The 16,273-nt window shown below is 42.6% G+C and overlaps 2 protein-coding genes across 3 annotated transcripts in view; one reads left to right on the top strand and one right to left on the bottom strand.

Moving 5' to 3' along the window:
- LOC308478401 (cytochrome P450 2J4-like) overlaps nucleotides 1–16,273 on the top strand; it is a 439,957-nt gene that overhangs the window by 55,670 nt on the left and 368,014 nt on the right. The gene's annotated exons all lie outside the window — the stretch shown is intronic.
- LOC308478396 (cytochrome P450 2J5-like) overlaps nucleotides 5,624–16,273 on the bottom strand; it is a 185,681-nt gene continuing 175,031 nt past the window's right edge. For both annotated transcript variants that reach the window (XM_081008088.1, XM_081008087.1), the window contains exons 3-9: nucleotides 14,330–14,479; nucleotides 13,875–14,035; nucleotides 12,127–12,303; nucleotides 10,823–10,964; nucleotides 9,018–9,205; nucleotides 8,435–8,576; nucleotides 5,624–7,265 (exon numbers count right to left, since the gene is read on the bottom strand). In XM_081008088.1, coding sequence (XP_080864214.1) covers nucleotides 7,078–7,265; nucleotides 8,435–8,576; nucleotides 9,018–9,205; nucleotides 10,823–10,964; nucleotides 12,127–12,303; nucleotides 13,875–14,035; nucleotides 14,330–14,479 — 1,148 coding nt within the window. In that variant the 3' untranslated portion in view covers nucleotides 5,624–7,077. The remainder of the gene's footprint in view (nucleotides 7,266–8,434; nucleotides 8,577–9,017; nucleotides 9,206–10,822; nucleotides 10,965–12,126; nucleotides 12,304–13,874; nucleotides 14,036–14,329; nucleotides 14,480–16,273) is intronic.

Here is a 16,273-nt window from a genome sequence, read left to right as displayed (position 1 = left end):
TGCAGAGCTCCCTTTGCATTCTCAGCTCTCTATCTTCCAGGAGTGCAGCCTCCAGTTCTGCTCCTCCTTCTTCAGCAGCAACTGGCATGGGTGGGGCCGGCTCCTTCTGGGCTATACTCCAGAACCCTGTGGCCAAAAACCACCCCCTGACTCTTCTAACCCAGATATCCCAGGACTGGGTTGTGAGCTTTTCAAACGGGACATCATAAAAGTCCTGGAGCTCAGCCATCTCCTCCCCCAGTGCTCCCATTGGGGCTTTGAAGTACTCACGCGTACCAGCCAGCTTCAACGGAGAGGCCTCCAGTGGCTCCTTGCAGCACACAGCTTGCATCCAGCTTCCCTGCTTTTCTCCCAGGCGAAGCCTCAAAGCAGGACTTTTGCCCTCCGGCAGCAAAACAACAGCTTCTCAGTTTTCAGCCTTCTTAAGCACACAGCACATCAAAGGCAGGCTTCCTCTAATTGCAATTAACTGCCCCTATAACCTGTTAGATAATCTTGATTTATTGCTCAGATAAGCGTGAGGTCCGGCACGCTTCCCCCATCGCAGGCCTCTGCATTCCAAAAGACCGACATCTGAGCATAGCAGAGTTCGTCAGCGGTAAGAGGAAACCAAAAAAAAAAAACCTCCAGTGCATTCTTCAGTGTGCTTAAATAAAGTCCACACAGGATCTTAGCAGCTAAAAGCAGTTTTATTTACAGCAGGCTATCCATTATCTATCACAGCGAACAGCATCGCGAAAACACGTCCTCTCTCCTCAAAAGCGAAAGTAGAGAGAAAGAACAAAGACTTTAGTCTCTCGGAACTGACGTAGCATTTCCCCCCTCCCACTAGTAGGCAGAGCGTACACTCTGAGCTGTTTAACCCTGTAAGCTCAGGTTCTCCTCACACCTTCCTCCTGTCCGGGAGCAATGCAGAGCCCACCAATCGGTAAAGTCTAATAAGGCTACAATATTAAAATAGTTTAGGGAAACAATAGGTAAGAAGTGTAGGTGCCAACTTCTTTTGGACCCCCTAGTAAAATATTTTGGGGGACCTTCCCCACCCATGTTCAGTATACACCTTTAGGCGCCAGGCAAAAATGTTCCTTTTCAACCTGGCCTTTGCCTGACTTGATCTACATCTTATACCCTTTTGAAAAATGCTGGATCTTTTTTTTGGGGGGGGGTTATTGGGTTGTTGGTTTTGTTTTCATTTAATGTATTTGATATTTTATGTAAACTGCCCTGAGACCTTTGGGTATAGGGCCAAGCGCCAAGTGAACATACATAGTATAAGAACAGCATCAGATAAGACCATAAAAAAGGAATGAAACTCCACTGAATTGCCCTTCTCTGCTCCTCCCTCTTCATCCCTCTTCTGGTCCTTGGAGACACCGGGAGAGGGGAGCTTGTTGCAGCAGGAGGGGGGACACCCTGGCTCCTTCACTAGCCTGACTCATCTCTGCCTCTTGGCCTCTCCTATCTCCTACTTCTGCCTCTGCTTCTGCTTCTGGACTTCTCTCTGCCACACACTGTCCCTGTCTGATCATCAATTCCCGGGCTCTCAGTCTTCATCCCTTGGAAATTCCCCAGATTGTACCTCCCACCATTCCTTGGTGTTCAGCCAGTGCATGCCATCATGCCTCAAAACCCTCAATGATCCCTGGCATATGGACTTGTGGCCATAACATATGTGCTTGACTCATGGTTCATTATGTTCCAATGAGAAACAGAGATTGTACTAATGACGACTATGGTTACTATGGAGAGCCAGTGTGGTGTAGTGGTTAAGAGCGGTAGTCTCGTAATCTGGGGAACCGGGTTCGCGTCTCCGCTCCTCCACATGCAGCTGCTGGGTGACCTTGGGCCAGTCACACTTCTTTGAAGTCTCTCAGCCCCACTCACCTCACAGAGTGTTTGTTGTGGGGGAGGAAGGGAAAGGAGAATGTTAGCCGCTTTGAGACTCCTTAAAGGGAGTGAAAGGCGGGATATCAAATCCAAACTCTTCTTCTTCTTCTTACTACTTCATTGTGGGGCCGGACATCCGTGTTTGAAAGATATTTTGATTATTATTATTGCACCTCCTCCATTTTGGCCTTGCATATTATAAATCAGATTCTACTGTAATTTGCCATGTTGATTTGGTAGTGTGGCCAGCTACAGGCCTTCTTGAATGCCACAGGTCTTCTTAATCCTTGTAAATCTGGTTCTTGGGGTGGGTTGTGGGTGGAAAGTGCCTCTGACTCCAATTAGAGTACTAGCAGTGGAGAAGGACAAGGACAGTGCTTCTTAGGAACTGATTAAGAGCAGAAATATTAGTACTGTAATCATTCTGTGAAAACAATGTATGATCCGAACTGCCTACATGCTGTGCTGACCCCAGTGGGTGTCTACATTTGGTTCTAGGTCATGCCATTCACCTGGGTCGCAGTGAATTGTAGAACTGTAGAGTTGGAAGGGACCTTGAGGGTCATCTAGTCCAACCCCCTGCAATGCAGGAATCTCAGCTAAAGCATCCATGACAGACGGCCATCCAACTTCTGCTTAAATACCTCCAAGGAAGGAGAGTCCACAATCTCCCGAGGGAGACCATTCCACTGTCAAACAGCTCTTACCGTCAGAAAGTTTTGACGGTATGATCCTTACCCAACAAAGTAGAGGAGTTGGAACTTATTACCTCTCGGCAGAAAAGTATCCGGGACTGCTGTGTTATGGTCCTTCTAGAGACGTGGCTGGATCCCTCCTTTCCACAGGGACTTCTGCAGCTAGAAGGACGCTCAGTAATTAGAGCGGATAGAACCGCCGAATCCGGGAAGAGCAGAGGAGGAGGAATTTGCGTTTATATAAATAACAACTGGAGCTCGGATATCAAACAAATGGACACGCATTGCTCTCCTGACTTGGAGTACCTAGTGGTGAAGTGCCGCCCTTTTTATTTGCCACGTGAGTTTAATGTTGTTATAATAACAGCAGTGTATATACCTCCCGATGCAAACACTACTACAGCTATGGGCCACCTGCTAACTGCTATTAGCAGACAGCAGCGGGCCCACCCGGATGGAGCATTTGTGGTTGCTGGTGATTTTAACCGAGCCGATTTAAGGACTGTGCTCCCTAAGTTCCACCAGTATGTTGATTGTCCCACTAGGGGGGGAAATACCCTGGACCGAGTATATAGTAACATCATGCATGGATACAAGACCAAGCCCTTGCCCAATTTGGGGCAGTCAGACCACATATCTTTACTTATGATACCATCATATAGACCTCTCGTACGCAGAATTAGACCATCAACTAGAGAGATACGAGTGTGGCCAGTAGGTGCATCTGAGCAACTTCAAGATTGCTTTCGGAGCACCGAGTGGTCGCTTTTTGTGGAGAATAATGTGGACACATACGCTTCAACAGTACTGTTCTACGTTAAAAGCTGCATTGATGTTGTCACTACCACCAAACAAATACGGGTGTTCCCTAACAACAAGCCCTGGCTAAACAGGGATGTGTATCTTCTGTTAAAGGCAAGAAATGCTGCTTTTCACTCTGGTGATGCGCAACAGTATAGAGAAGCCAGAGCCAAATTGAAAAAGGGCATTAGGAACGCCAAAGCTATGTACTGCCGGAGGATCGAAAAACATTTTGAGAGCTCCGACCCTCGTCGAGTATGGCAAGGCCTGCGACAAATTACAGGGCAAAATATTAAAAACGAACTGGCTAGCAGCAGTGTGCACCTGGCTGATCAACTGAATCAATTTTTTAGTCGCTTTGAGGTGGGAACTGGAACTACCGTCACTACAGCATTGGCTACCAGCACATCATCAGAAACTACTACTGATAGACAACCATTTTTATTACAGACCTGTGACGTACAACGTGCCTTTCGGAGCATTAACATTAGGAAGGCAGCTGGACCGGATGGAATCATGGGACGGGCTATTAGGGACTGCGCTGCAGAATTAGCTGGTGTGTTTACGGACATTTTTAACCTATCCCTGTTGCAGGGTTCTGTCCCTACCTGCCTGAAGACATCGATTATAGTGCCAGTCCCCAAGCAGTCAGTGGTGGTATCTCTCAATGACTATAGACCAATAGCCTTAACATCTGTCGTTATGAAATGTTTTGAGAGATTGGTGCTAGATCATATTAAGGCTGGTCTTCCATCCACTCTAGACCCGTTCCAGTTTGCATACAGAAGAAATAGATCTACTGATGATGCTATTTCCATCGCTGTCCATACTGTACTGAGTCATCTAGAACGACAGGGAACCTACGCAAGGCTGTTGTTTGTGGACTACAGTTCTGCCTTCAATACAATTCTGCCAGACAGGTTATTTCTTAAAATGACCAATTTGGGTATACATCAGAAGATCTGTCTGTGGGTAAGGAATTTCCTGACTGATAGGCCGCAGACAGTGAGAATGGGCCCTTACTATTCTTCTACTCTAGTATTAAGCACAGGAGCCCCTCAGGGATGTGTGCTAAGTCCCTTTCTCTATTCCCTGTACACATTTGATTGCACCCCACTGTATAAGTCCAACACAATCATCAAATTTGCGGATGATACAGCAGTGGTGGGGCTCATTAGTGAGAACGATGAGACTGCTTATAGGAAAGAAGTACAGGGGTTAATTCAATGGTGTAAAGAAAACAATCTTATGCTTAACACCAAAAAAACCAAAGAACTCATAATTGACTTTAGGAGAAAGAAAAGTGTATTTTTACCATTGCACATAAATGGCGAGGAGGTGGAGAGGGTTGGTAGTTTTAAATACCTGGGCATTTACATCTCTGAGGACCTCTCATGGACTGCAAATATTAATATGGTTGTGAGGAAGGTGCAGGGGAGGTTGTATTTCCTGAGAATGCTCAGGGGACTGAATCTATCTCAGCACCTACTTCTGTCCTATTATCACAGTACCATCGAGAGTGTCTTAACCTATAGTATATTATCGTGGTATGGGAGCAGCTCTGAAACGGATAAAAAAGCTTTACAGAGAATAATTAAAATTGCCCAGAATGTTATTGGGCTCCAACTACCAACCCTGGATGAGATCTTCACGTCTCGCACTTTGAAGAAGTCACACAATATCCTGAGAGATCCCACCCATCCTGCTCACAACTTCTTTGAACTGTTGCCTTCGGGCAGAAGATATAGGACAATGAAAACACGAACCACACGCCTTCTGAATAGTTTCTATCCAAGAGCTCTGATTGCACTAAATAATGATCTCAGGGCCAGTTGCAAGAAATAGCAAGCAGGGAGTAGGAAGGAATGAGACAGGTTTTTAGGTTATGTTATGCCTTTAATAGGTTATGTTACATTCTGGAGTATGATATGTTTTTATAGATTATGTCTGAATAGGATGAGAGTGTTGGAGATACGTGCAAATGTGTATGTGAACCCGGTCTTTGGGTGGGTGTTTGATTTTCGTTGTTGTGTATACTGTGTATATACGGACAATGACAATAAATTTATCTTAAATCTCTTAAATCTTAAATCTTAAATCTTAAATCTTAAATCTTAAATCTTAAATCTTAAAGTTTTTCCATATGTTTATTTCTGAATCTTCTTTTTTGTAACATGAAGCCATTGATTTGAGTCCTACCCTCCAGAGCAGGGCTGGATCAAGACACATCAAAGAAGCGATTCAGTTAAACGCATTGCATTTTTAAAATTATTATTCAATATTACAATTAACATTTACATTCAAATAATAGTTGTAATCATAAACATATAGAATTCTCTGAATCCTTGGACTTCCCCCCACCTCTCCATGGGTTCCATTGTTAATCATTTTCAACTGCATCATATAATATTAAATATATAATATTAAATCAATTTCTTTTATCCATTTTGAATATATCATTTAATTGGTGATGCTGTAAACAATCAGTTACTAAATGTCTTATATCCTCAATTTTTCATTTTTATTATTGATATCCTTCCCCAGTTAAATGCATTGTAAACTTCATACAGGGAAGTTCCTTTGGAGAAAAATGGGACTCCACTCCGCCATCTGGTGCCATAGTGTTATAATGCATATAAGGAGCTTTAACTTTACAAATGTAGCTGAGTCCCATGAGAAAACTATTACCTCCCTTGATCTGGACACTATATTTCTGTTGATGCAGCCTTGAACAGCATTAGCATTTTTGCTGTTGCATCACACTGCTGACTCACGTTAAGCTTGTTGTCCATCAAGACCCCAAGTGAAGGTGTAATAACAGAACCCATGGAGGGGAAGGTGGAAAGTTCAGAGATTTGGAGGAATCTTAATTGTGGATGTGTGTTGTGGTATTACTATAATTTTATATTGGTAAAGCCAAATAAAAATTATTTTAAAAAGAAAAAGAAAAAAGGATAGTGAAAGTCAGGGGAACATCTGTTTTAAGCTTCTCGCTCTTTCATTTCTTAGCTGTGATAAAGCATGTGAAGCCTTCAAATATTCCATAGTGCCTTCACACATTGTATCACACTCCTGATGCCATGTCTTGTCCTCAACATGAAGTTCTGGGTTCAATGTACTGATTTAGAAGAGATATTTTATTAACAAGCATACATGTACAGTATCCATCAAAGGAACTTAACCTTCTTCAACTGGACAAACAGACAGTCCTGCTCTTAGTAGTCTGCTCATCTTAAAGATACAATAACATAGCATGGAGTGTGGGTTGAAAGGGGGCTACAGAAGCAGGAGAGAGAAGGAGGTGTGGGAATGTGTGTGTAAGGGAGATTTGAGGAAAGTAGAGGGGAGGGGGAAAGGGTGTGAGAGTAAGAATGGGGATGCAAAGGAAAGTTGTCAAAAAGGAGGGAGTAAGGAGGCATTGGGAGAGGGATGAAGATGAAAACAGGGGCATGAAAGGCCTGAAGAAAAGGAGGAGATGGGGTGAAGGGGAAAATGGATGCAAAGCAGAGCTGCAGAAGATAAGAGAGAAGTGGCTTCAGAAATGGAGCTGCAAAGGTGAAAAGAGACCTCAGTAGTTGCATGGGATGAGATAGGAAGGGAAGGGGAAATGCTAGGGGGTTTATGTGTCAAGAGTGGCCAAGGGGTCACCGAGTGGAGGAAGCAGGGGTGCAGCCCCTAATATTTTCCTATTTTCTTATGTGTTGCAACGGGGAACAGCACAGAGTTTATAAGGCTGGGGATGTGCTGTAGTCCCTATTATAGCCTCTTGATTGAGCTCTTTGACTCCTTCTGGTAGCTGGAAGCTGAATGCCCTCAGCAGGCTGGTGAGGAAGATGAATATTTCGATCTTTGCCAGCTGCATTCCCAAACATATGCGAGACCCTGAGGATGGGACAAGTGAAAGACAGCAAGTGAGCAATAATTTACTTTCCCGTGTTCATTGCTTTGTAGTTATACACATTCTCCTTAATACTTTGGAAAACTAGACATATATAGGATAGCAAAATCATCAAGGCTGCTGTCAATTTCCCAGCCTGGTCAGTGCTAACCTTTCCTTCTTCTTGTTATACTTACGTTTTGTTCTGTAATTTGAAGTTCCCTATCTTATATCAAGGAAGATACACTGAGGAAGGGGATGGATTGAAAATGAAGGGCTAGAAACTGGGGGAAGAGGGTCTAGGTCCCAAGTGGGAGCTGGGAGGGCTCACTTTTCTGTGTGTAGAATAAGGGTGAATATTTAATTTTGACAGAGGTAATTTGCTTTTCTTCTTTTCTTTCTTTTCTTCCTTTCCTCATCTTTTTTCTATTTTCCTTTTTAGATTGTCATGATGTTTATTGTGTCTTATGTATAAAACTTCCACTAAAACTTGACTTAAAAAAATGAAAGGAAAACTTTTGTCAACTGTCCAGATCTGCAATGCAGAAAGGGGTTAAGAGCATAAAGTAATCTTCCTGTCAGACTTATCTCACATTGGTAGGAACTAGATTTCTGAATGCTGTATGGAAAAGCACATGAATCTGACCTTTGGAGAATTTGTAAGTTAGCAGTGATGATGTCTGCTGAAATTCTGCAGGAATAATATTCTTTTGATTTCAGAGTAGGAGAAATAAGGAAGTGGCATGGTTTCATCAGTTCTGAGTGTGCTTTCAAACCAGGCTAAATAGTACCCCATGAAAAGATAGCCTTAGCCCTGCTGCCTGAAAAGAAGTTGGATGGCTTGCAGTGTGATGTGAGACGGGGAACAGCAGTATCCTGGTGCTGGCAGTGCTGCCTCTCTCAGGGACAGGGCAGGGGTGGCAAATGTAGGGAGGTCCAGATGGAGGCCACATAAGTGTATGTGCATGTGTGGATCCCAAGCCACCAACCCAGAGATGCCCTTAACTTGCCACTGCCCTGCCCCATTCTACTGACCAACACTGCTACTCCAGCCAGAAAGATGCTGCCTCTGCTCTTGCCCACTCCCTCATGTGCTGCTGCTGATGTCATTTCCTGGAAGCAGACGAGTAAGCCCATCTACAGACCACAACGTAGCATGGTCTTCTGCGTTTACCTGCACCAAATAGGAGATATTCTTCTCGAGCCACATATTGTCCATCCTTGTCCAAAAAATGATTTGGGTTGAACTCTGCAGGTGTCTCCCATCGTGTGGGATCAAGAAGAACAGAACGCAGATCAGGAACAATAACAGTCCCCTGCAAATAAGAAACAAGTGATTTGGAATGCATTCAGATCAAAACATTTCTGGATTGTCCCACACTATTCCAAGACTAATCATTGCAGAGACATGTGTGATTATATATATATATATAATTTGGGGGGGTTGTATTCTTCACCTTAAAATACTTTCTGAATAGGCAGGAACACAAGAGGACTTTCCCCCACCTCTTTTAAAATGAAAGCTCACAACCAGGCTGAGACCTCTGGATACTTCAGGCTCCTCCCCTGCCTCAAATGCGATGGAATGGCACTTGCCAATGGTGAAACATGTCTGCAGATGGAGCTCCTGCTCTTGCCCTTCAGATTTTTGACTAGACAGGAAGTTCCTGTATGCCTGGCAGCATCTCTCAATATGCAACCTTCTGCTGCTCTTTGCTCTTGGGCTACAGGAGTGCAGTTGTAGCACACTGTTATACCTTGGGAATGAGAAAACCACGCAGCTTCAAATCCTTTGTACATTGCCTAGGTAACCCAAAAAAAAGGACATATTTAAAGCGCTGCATTTCATGAATCACAGCATTGGTGTAGGGCAGTTTCTTCTTGTCTTGATAGCAGATTGAGTGAGCAGAACCTATGACATCTTCTATTTCCTTGTGCATTTTATCTGAAGAGAATGATGGAAACAGAATATTTATTGTGAACACTGCATTTTAATTCACATGGACATTTAATTTCTTTGACCATATTCCATAAATCTCTGTGAATGAGTTCCAGTTTCTTGCATTTTTAGGTCACCTGGTCCTCCAAAGAGCTCAAGTCTGTGTCCATGGTTCTTCCCCACTCTAGTTCCCAGGTGTGAAATTTTTGAAAGTGAAGATAATCTCAGATGTTTCTGTTGGCTGGATTTGCTGAAGGGCTGGGATCAAAGGCTGTCTGTAGTGTGTGTGTGTGTGTGTATTCTCCATCCCTGGCTCTCAATATTTCCTACTTAGCGTATTTTTCGCTCTATAGGACGCACTTTCCCCCCTCCAAAAATGAAGGGGAAATGTGTGTACGTCCTATGGGGCGAATGCAGGCTTTTGCTGAAGCCTGGAGAGCGAGAGGGGTCGGTGCGCACCGACCCCTCTCGCTCTCCAGGCTTCAGAAAACTATCCACAAGCCTTCGGAGCCCGGTGGGAGTTTTATATGCTTTTCCAGCTGCATTATATATATACTTTTCCAGCTGCATTGGCTCCCAGTGGAGTACAGGGTCAGATTTAAGGTGCTGGTTTTGACTTTTAAAGCCCTTCATGGCCTAGGACCCTTGTACCTACGGGACCGCCTCTCCTGGTATGCCCCATGGAGGACCTTAAGGTCCATATATAGCAACACCCTGGAGGTCCCAGGCCCTAAGGAAGTTAGATGAGCCTCAATCAGAGCCAGGGGCTTCTCAACACTTCTCAACACTGGCTCCGGCCTGGTGGAACGCTCTGTCTCATGAGACCAGGACCCTGCAGGATCTGATTTCTTTCTGCAGGGCCTGTAAGACAGAGTTGTTCCACCTGGCCTTTGGCTCAGAATCAGTTTGATTCCCTCCCCCTCTTTCTTTTTCCTTTCTACTCCTATGAAGGAGGATTTTGCTCCCTAATTTTTTTAATTTTGTATCTTAATCTTTCAAATTGTATTTTAATCAACTTGTTTTTATTATTGGTTGTTAGCCGCCCTGAGCCCGGTCTTGGCTGGAGAGGGCGGTGTGTGTGTGTGTGTGTGTGTGTGTGTGTGTGTGTATATATATATATATATATATATATAACATCTGGTGCAAATGGACACCATGATGAGTGCCAGAGTGCATGGAAACGGTGTTTACCTTCCCACTGCAGCAGTACCTATTTATCTACTTGCACTGGCATGCTTTCAAACTGCTAGGTTGGCAGAAGCTGGGACAGAGCAACGGGAGCTCATCCTGTCACACGGATTTGAACTGCCAACCTTGTAATCAGCACGCACAAGGGGATCACTGGTTTAGACCACAGCGCCACCCGTGTCCCTCATGTAGTGGAGCACGGAGAGGCAGGAGACCCTTGGGGTCCAACCCTACAATTATAGGTTCCATAAAAGTGGGGGGGGGGGAGAATGATCTTTCCAGACATGTAAGTCAAAAACTTTTAGCTTATTTCAATAACATTTGGCTTCCAAAACTTACATCATAAACTCACTTTTAACTCTTTTCAGTATGAAACCTTTAAAGAACTATGCTACACCCTAGTGATCAAGAGAAGTCCTGGCTCTCCTCTCTCACCTTGGACATCTGAATGACTTGCCAGGAGGAGAAGTGCCCATTTCAGAGAACCGGTGGTTGTCTCTGTCCCTGCTACAAAGAGGTCAAAAATGCACTGAGCCAAGTTTTCTTCATCATAGGTGGACTCTGGGTCATTCTTGCTCTGGTGTTGAAAATGGGGAAAGTGACATGTCATTTACATGCCTTACAATTTGTCCTTGAGCACTTACTTTACTTCCCCCCCCCCCACACACTTATTATCATACCACCCACACATGCTTCCTGAGGGGTGGGGTGTCCTCTTACACCGCCTGAGGTGAAATGAGAATATGTTGTCACCACCGCTGTACTGTTGCTGCTTCCTGCTTACCTGGGTTGCACAGCAGTGCCCACAAAGTGGCAACAGCAACTGGGGGCTAGGTGAGATCTTGAAAGATTTTGGTGAAATCTTGCCAGAAGCTGCCCCCTTTGCTTCTACACTAGCGGCTGGCTAGGCAGCACATCCCCAGAGATGCCTCCTGTTGGCATTCCACTGCCCAAGGCAGCTCTCACAGCCTGCCACATGGATGGGCCGGCCCTGTGCATGCATTTGCCTTGCCCCAATTTGAATTACCTTTTACCTTTACCTGTTCATGCGTATTCCATGAATCCTAATCACACCAAAAACAGTTAGTAACAAGTAATAAGCAATAGAAACATAATTATGTTTGTTAATAAAAACAGTTTCCTCACATAAGGGTCGTGCCTTGGTTTTTCACCAAATAATCATCGCACCCCCCCTTTTTTGAAAGGAATAACTGGCATAAAAATGTGACAATTATGGTGAAATGTGGTATTTAACACTAAACATATTTCACCATTCGTTTGTCATCATGATAAGCATTGTTCAGAGAGTGATAGATGAATTTACATTTGTCCTTTCTAGTATATGAAGATAGATGAGACAGGAATTTGAAGTCATACTCTAGTTTAAGAGCATTTTGTTTAGGATTTTCTGTTTTCTCAGTCCACATTTGAATGTCAGATGAACATCAATCCAAAGAAATTTATGTAGAGAGGGAATGCTCCATAGGCAAGACCCCTTAACACACTTAGGTTTCCACTTCTTTCCACTCACATTTCTAACAATGCTAATGGATGGGTGTCAACTCACTTTAGCGACTAAATTGACTATGAGAAATATTTGGGGGGAACTCAATGCCATTTTCAACTGAGATTCAGGAAAAAAGATGCTGGTTTCCAGGCAAGAGATTAGTATTCACTTATAACAGGGAATGTAATGATTCCTTGGATGAGCAGTATTCAGCTTCAAAGCTGATACTTACTTTCTCCATCTGAAATAGATAGAAATCAATGAGATCCTGTGGATCATGCAGAGACTGATTCTCCTTATGCTTCTCTATCTCCTCCTTTGCAAATGAAAGCACCATCTCCATGCAGGACAAGGCCTTCTTGTGGGGCCCTGGGAGATGTTTCATGAGCCATGGGAGAATTTCACAAAGCTAAAGGAAAGATAGCAGAAATGCTGCCATTACCATGAGGAAGCTTGGTCACACTCTTTGTGCTTTGGATTAGCACTTTAAAAAACATGATCTGCATTCTTCTTCAGGGCTAGCATATTAGTTTCTCACTAAGAAGAAGGAAGGTGTCTATCGCTTCTCTGGAATCTCACAATGATTGGATTCTGTGAATTATCCCTAGATGAAAATGTGAAAGAAAACTATGGCTCAAAATATTTTCCCAGCTCCCAGGCACCATTCCAAAACTGGGCACAATCAGGGGATCCCTCCTGGAACAAGTTAGTGGCCTTTTATGGTAGGTGAGTGTGGGTGGAGAACAGGGTGTGGGGGGAATTCAAGTAAGTTCACATTTAAAAGCAAATTTGCCTAATACACAAATGGAAAGACAGCCATCGTTCAAAATGTACACTTCTCCATTTTTTAATTTTTAGTTGTATTTATTAAATCTTCCAGTTTGCCAGTCAAGTAATTCTGATCTTTCATTACAAAAAACTAAACCTTGAAGAAGGATGTTTTTTCTTGTTCCTTGTTTTCTCATTAAAGACCAATTACTTACATTTTCTGAATGCATAAGGAGCTAGAAAATAAAAATTGGACTAATATAAAGCAATGTTAAAAACTGAGATATTAAAGCTGGAAGTGAGGAGGCAGAAAAAGGTCCTCCTTTCCTTCCATTCTGCAGTTTTAATCTGAAAATTTAGGCTTAATACTGTGCCCAGAGCTCAGAAACTGCTCACAGTAATAAAATTCCTTTTTGCAAAATGCGCCTTGAATGCTGATATAAATTTGCCTGTAGTTTCCCAGTCAAGTGATGCTTACAGAAATGGAAATGCAATGATATGGTTTTGTGTGCCTTAAAATGCATATAATATTGAAAATAACATGCAATCCTACAATATACTGCTTTGCAGAAATGTGTATATTGGGCAAAATTGCAAACAAATGTGTGCATTAGGATAAATTAGCAGAAAAATGCTGATGAAGTTTCATGAGTCCTTTTTTTTTAAAGATCAGGAATGTATGTAGAAATGTGGAGACTTGAACTTAAGTTTGGCAAAAAGGGTTTAGTTGGGTCATACAGAAGGGAGCTGCTTTCCTTAGCAGTAGGGACAGTGCTTGAGTTGCAGGTCTCTCTTACGTTTAAAAACCTCCAGCCAAGGCTGGCTGCAGGGGCCTCACCATGGACACCATCATCATTGTCATTGCTAAGTGGCTAGAGAGTAGATACATTTAGTTTTCCATGATGGCAACAAAACTAAGTAATTCGCTTCTTGAGAAGATTATTTGGTTCCCCTCTCTTCCCCTTGGTGGGCTCTCGATGACCTGTTCTGAAGGCCATTGTTCCATTTTTATCCCATCTTTCCTCCAAAGAGTCTTCTGTAGTGGACAAATTCTTCCTACTCCTTTTTAAAAAAAATCTCAATGGTAATCATGAGAAATTGATCAGGTTGTGAGACAGTAAGTGGCCCTTATCTCAGATCAATTTCAAAATACTGATTTGTGGTATTTAGGGAGACCTCTTTCGCATAGTAGAAATGAAAATGACTACTCACACCATGAACAAAGCTGCATACAAATTGTAGGATAAAATCAATGGCTTCTATCAGCTTCTGGAACTGTTCATCTTCAAGAGCAAACCGGTGCCCAAAAGCCACAGCACATATCACGTTGGAGACTGAATTAGTGATGGGCATGGAGGGATCAAGTGGCTGTCCTGCAAAATAAAATTAAAATAATGTTATTGGCAGGGGGTTTTCCTGCTTGGCAGGGGGTTGGACTCGATGGCCCTTGTGGTCTCTTCCAACTCTATGATTCTATGATTCTATGATTCTAGTTCAGCTGCTCCTGTTCATACTGAGAGTAGGATTTTATGGTGGCCAAGAGAAACTGCTGGGATCTCCTTTAGGAACCAAGAAAAACATATCACATTCCTTTCTAAAATGGACAGAGGTAGTACACAAATAAATCTTCATACGCCAGCTCAGCACCATCACCTAGCATCACATACCCTTTGAACGTGCAAAAACCTCCACGAGCTGATGAGCCTCCTCTGCTACTTGGTGCTCCATGCCTTTCTTCCCCAACCCCAACTTCCGCATAGTAACTACACCAAACTGTCTCTGTTGCCTCCAGGTGTGACCATTTGATAATACAATACCTATGGAAAATCAATGAGAAATTATTACTTGCAGAAATCAATGTAAAAAGTTGCCATCTCAGAACAATTTTTACTGAAGTTCATACCCTTGCATGTAAGAGCCGCTTAGTCTCTCTAAAGCAAAGCATTACAAGATGATGCAGAAAGGATTCTGGGTACAAATTGGAGGGAATTTAGAGGGAAGCTCTATCAAGCTTCTAGTGATGCTATTGGGAAAAGAATGGAAGTGGTAGAAATGGAAGTTCTTTTCTTTTTCTCTTGCTAAATTTCCATACAGGAAATGTGATCGCAAGATATACAACTGGGTGTAAAATAATGAATATACAAGTAAATAACTATGGATTATTTTAAAATAAAAGACTACAGAGGAGAGTTTCCTGTTAAAATAGAAATGAAGGATTTATTGTTTTTAAACATGGAGGAATGGTTGGAATTTTTTGGGGGGAGATAAAGTCATCATACAGGATTAGAAGAGTACTATTCGATCCACTTCCTTTTTTTTTTTAAATGATATTTATTGAGAAAAAATTTTAAAATCACACAAAAAAAAGAAACAAGACAAAAAAAGAAAAAGAAAAGTAAAACCATCATTCTCCAATTCTCCACTTTCAATACCTTCTTTCCTTGACCTCCTCCTCCTCCCTTTTCCTGTATCCTGATTTATAATAGTCACAGCAAATCCTTTCCATAATTCATAATATTATGTCCTTACATTACCTTAGTCTATTTTCATCTTATCTTATATATAAAAAAAGTTTAAAACTTAAATCTTAATTTTTACCAACTTCTCCTAACCATAACATTCTTATCTAATTCTTTAAACATTTTTATAAGAGCCAAATAATTTCATTTCAACATTTTCCTAACATTCATCAATTTTGTAAAACAGTCCTAATGATAGAAATAGAAACTTAAGCAATCCAAACTTCCTCCAGCCTCCCTTCCTCCTGGTCCCGGGTTTTGTCAGTCCTTTTTGTCCTATTAATCTAGCACATTAACCTGGCAATCTTATATCTGAGGCCCTCAAGTCTCTTCCATGTCCCTTCCACCGCTCTTCTTCATATTTTCCTTTTATTCGTGGGAACTCCAGCTTGGTAATGTTTTTGACCCTTTTCAACAAAACAGTCCCTTTTCCATAGTCCAGACTAGACTCGATGTAGTATTTAAAAACATGTTCCAGATTTCCTTCAAAGTTGAAAGCCCCCACTGCTCCAGACATCTGACGGCCCCTTTCCAGACTCGAAAAGTCCAAATCTCCCTGTATAGGGGGGGTCTATCCACCCCCCCATTTCCAAACCAAACCAAATTTTTTCTTTCCAAGTCTGGTCTTTTCCAAGTTCATTTGTCAAATCCAAAAATTTATATTCCTGCTGGGCCGCAGCTCCTTCCGTCTCTGGCGCCCAAGATTCAGCAGAATCCTCATCTCTCAGCTGTTCTGTCATGGCACGCTCCTGTTTTAGTTCCTGGGTGGGCTCCATATAGTTTCCCACTACCTGTTCAAAGGTTCTGGCCGTATTCGTCATCAAATCCGTCTTCTGGCTTAACTGATCCAATAGGGCATTTATTTTGCAGAAAGCACCCAACAGTGCTTCTGCAGACATTGTCCTGCAAGGTCACAAACCCTTTCCCACGGTTGTAATCAGTGACAGCTGCAAGCTCCCAGGGATTAGTTACAATTTCACAGTTCCCCTCTAGGGTGAAAAAGTTCTGATTGTTCTTTCTCTTAAAAACAATAGCAACAAAGTTTCTTTTTTAATATATTTTGTCCATATTTGTTCTTTTAAGATGCGAAAG

This window comes from Podarcis pityusensis, assembly GCF_964106645.2.
Source record: "Podarcis pityusensis genome assembly, chromosome: 5".
Lineage (NCBI taxonomy): Eukaryota > Metazoa > Chordata > Lepidosauria > Squamata > Lacertidae > Podarcis > Podarcis pityusensis.
Note: the sequence above shows the minus strand (reverse complement) of the source record. Positions and strands in the feature narration are given on the sequence as shown.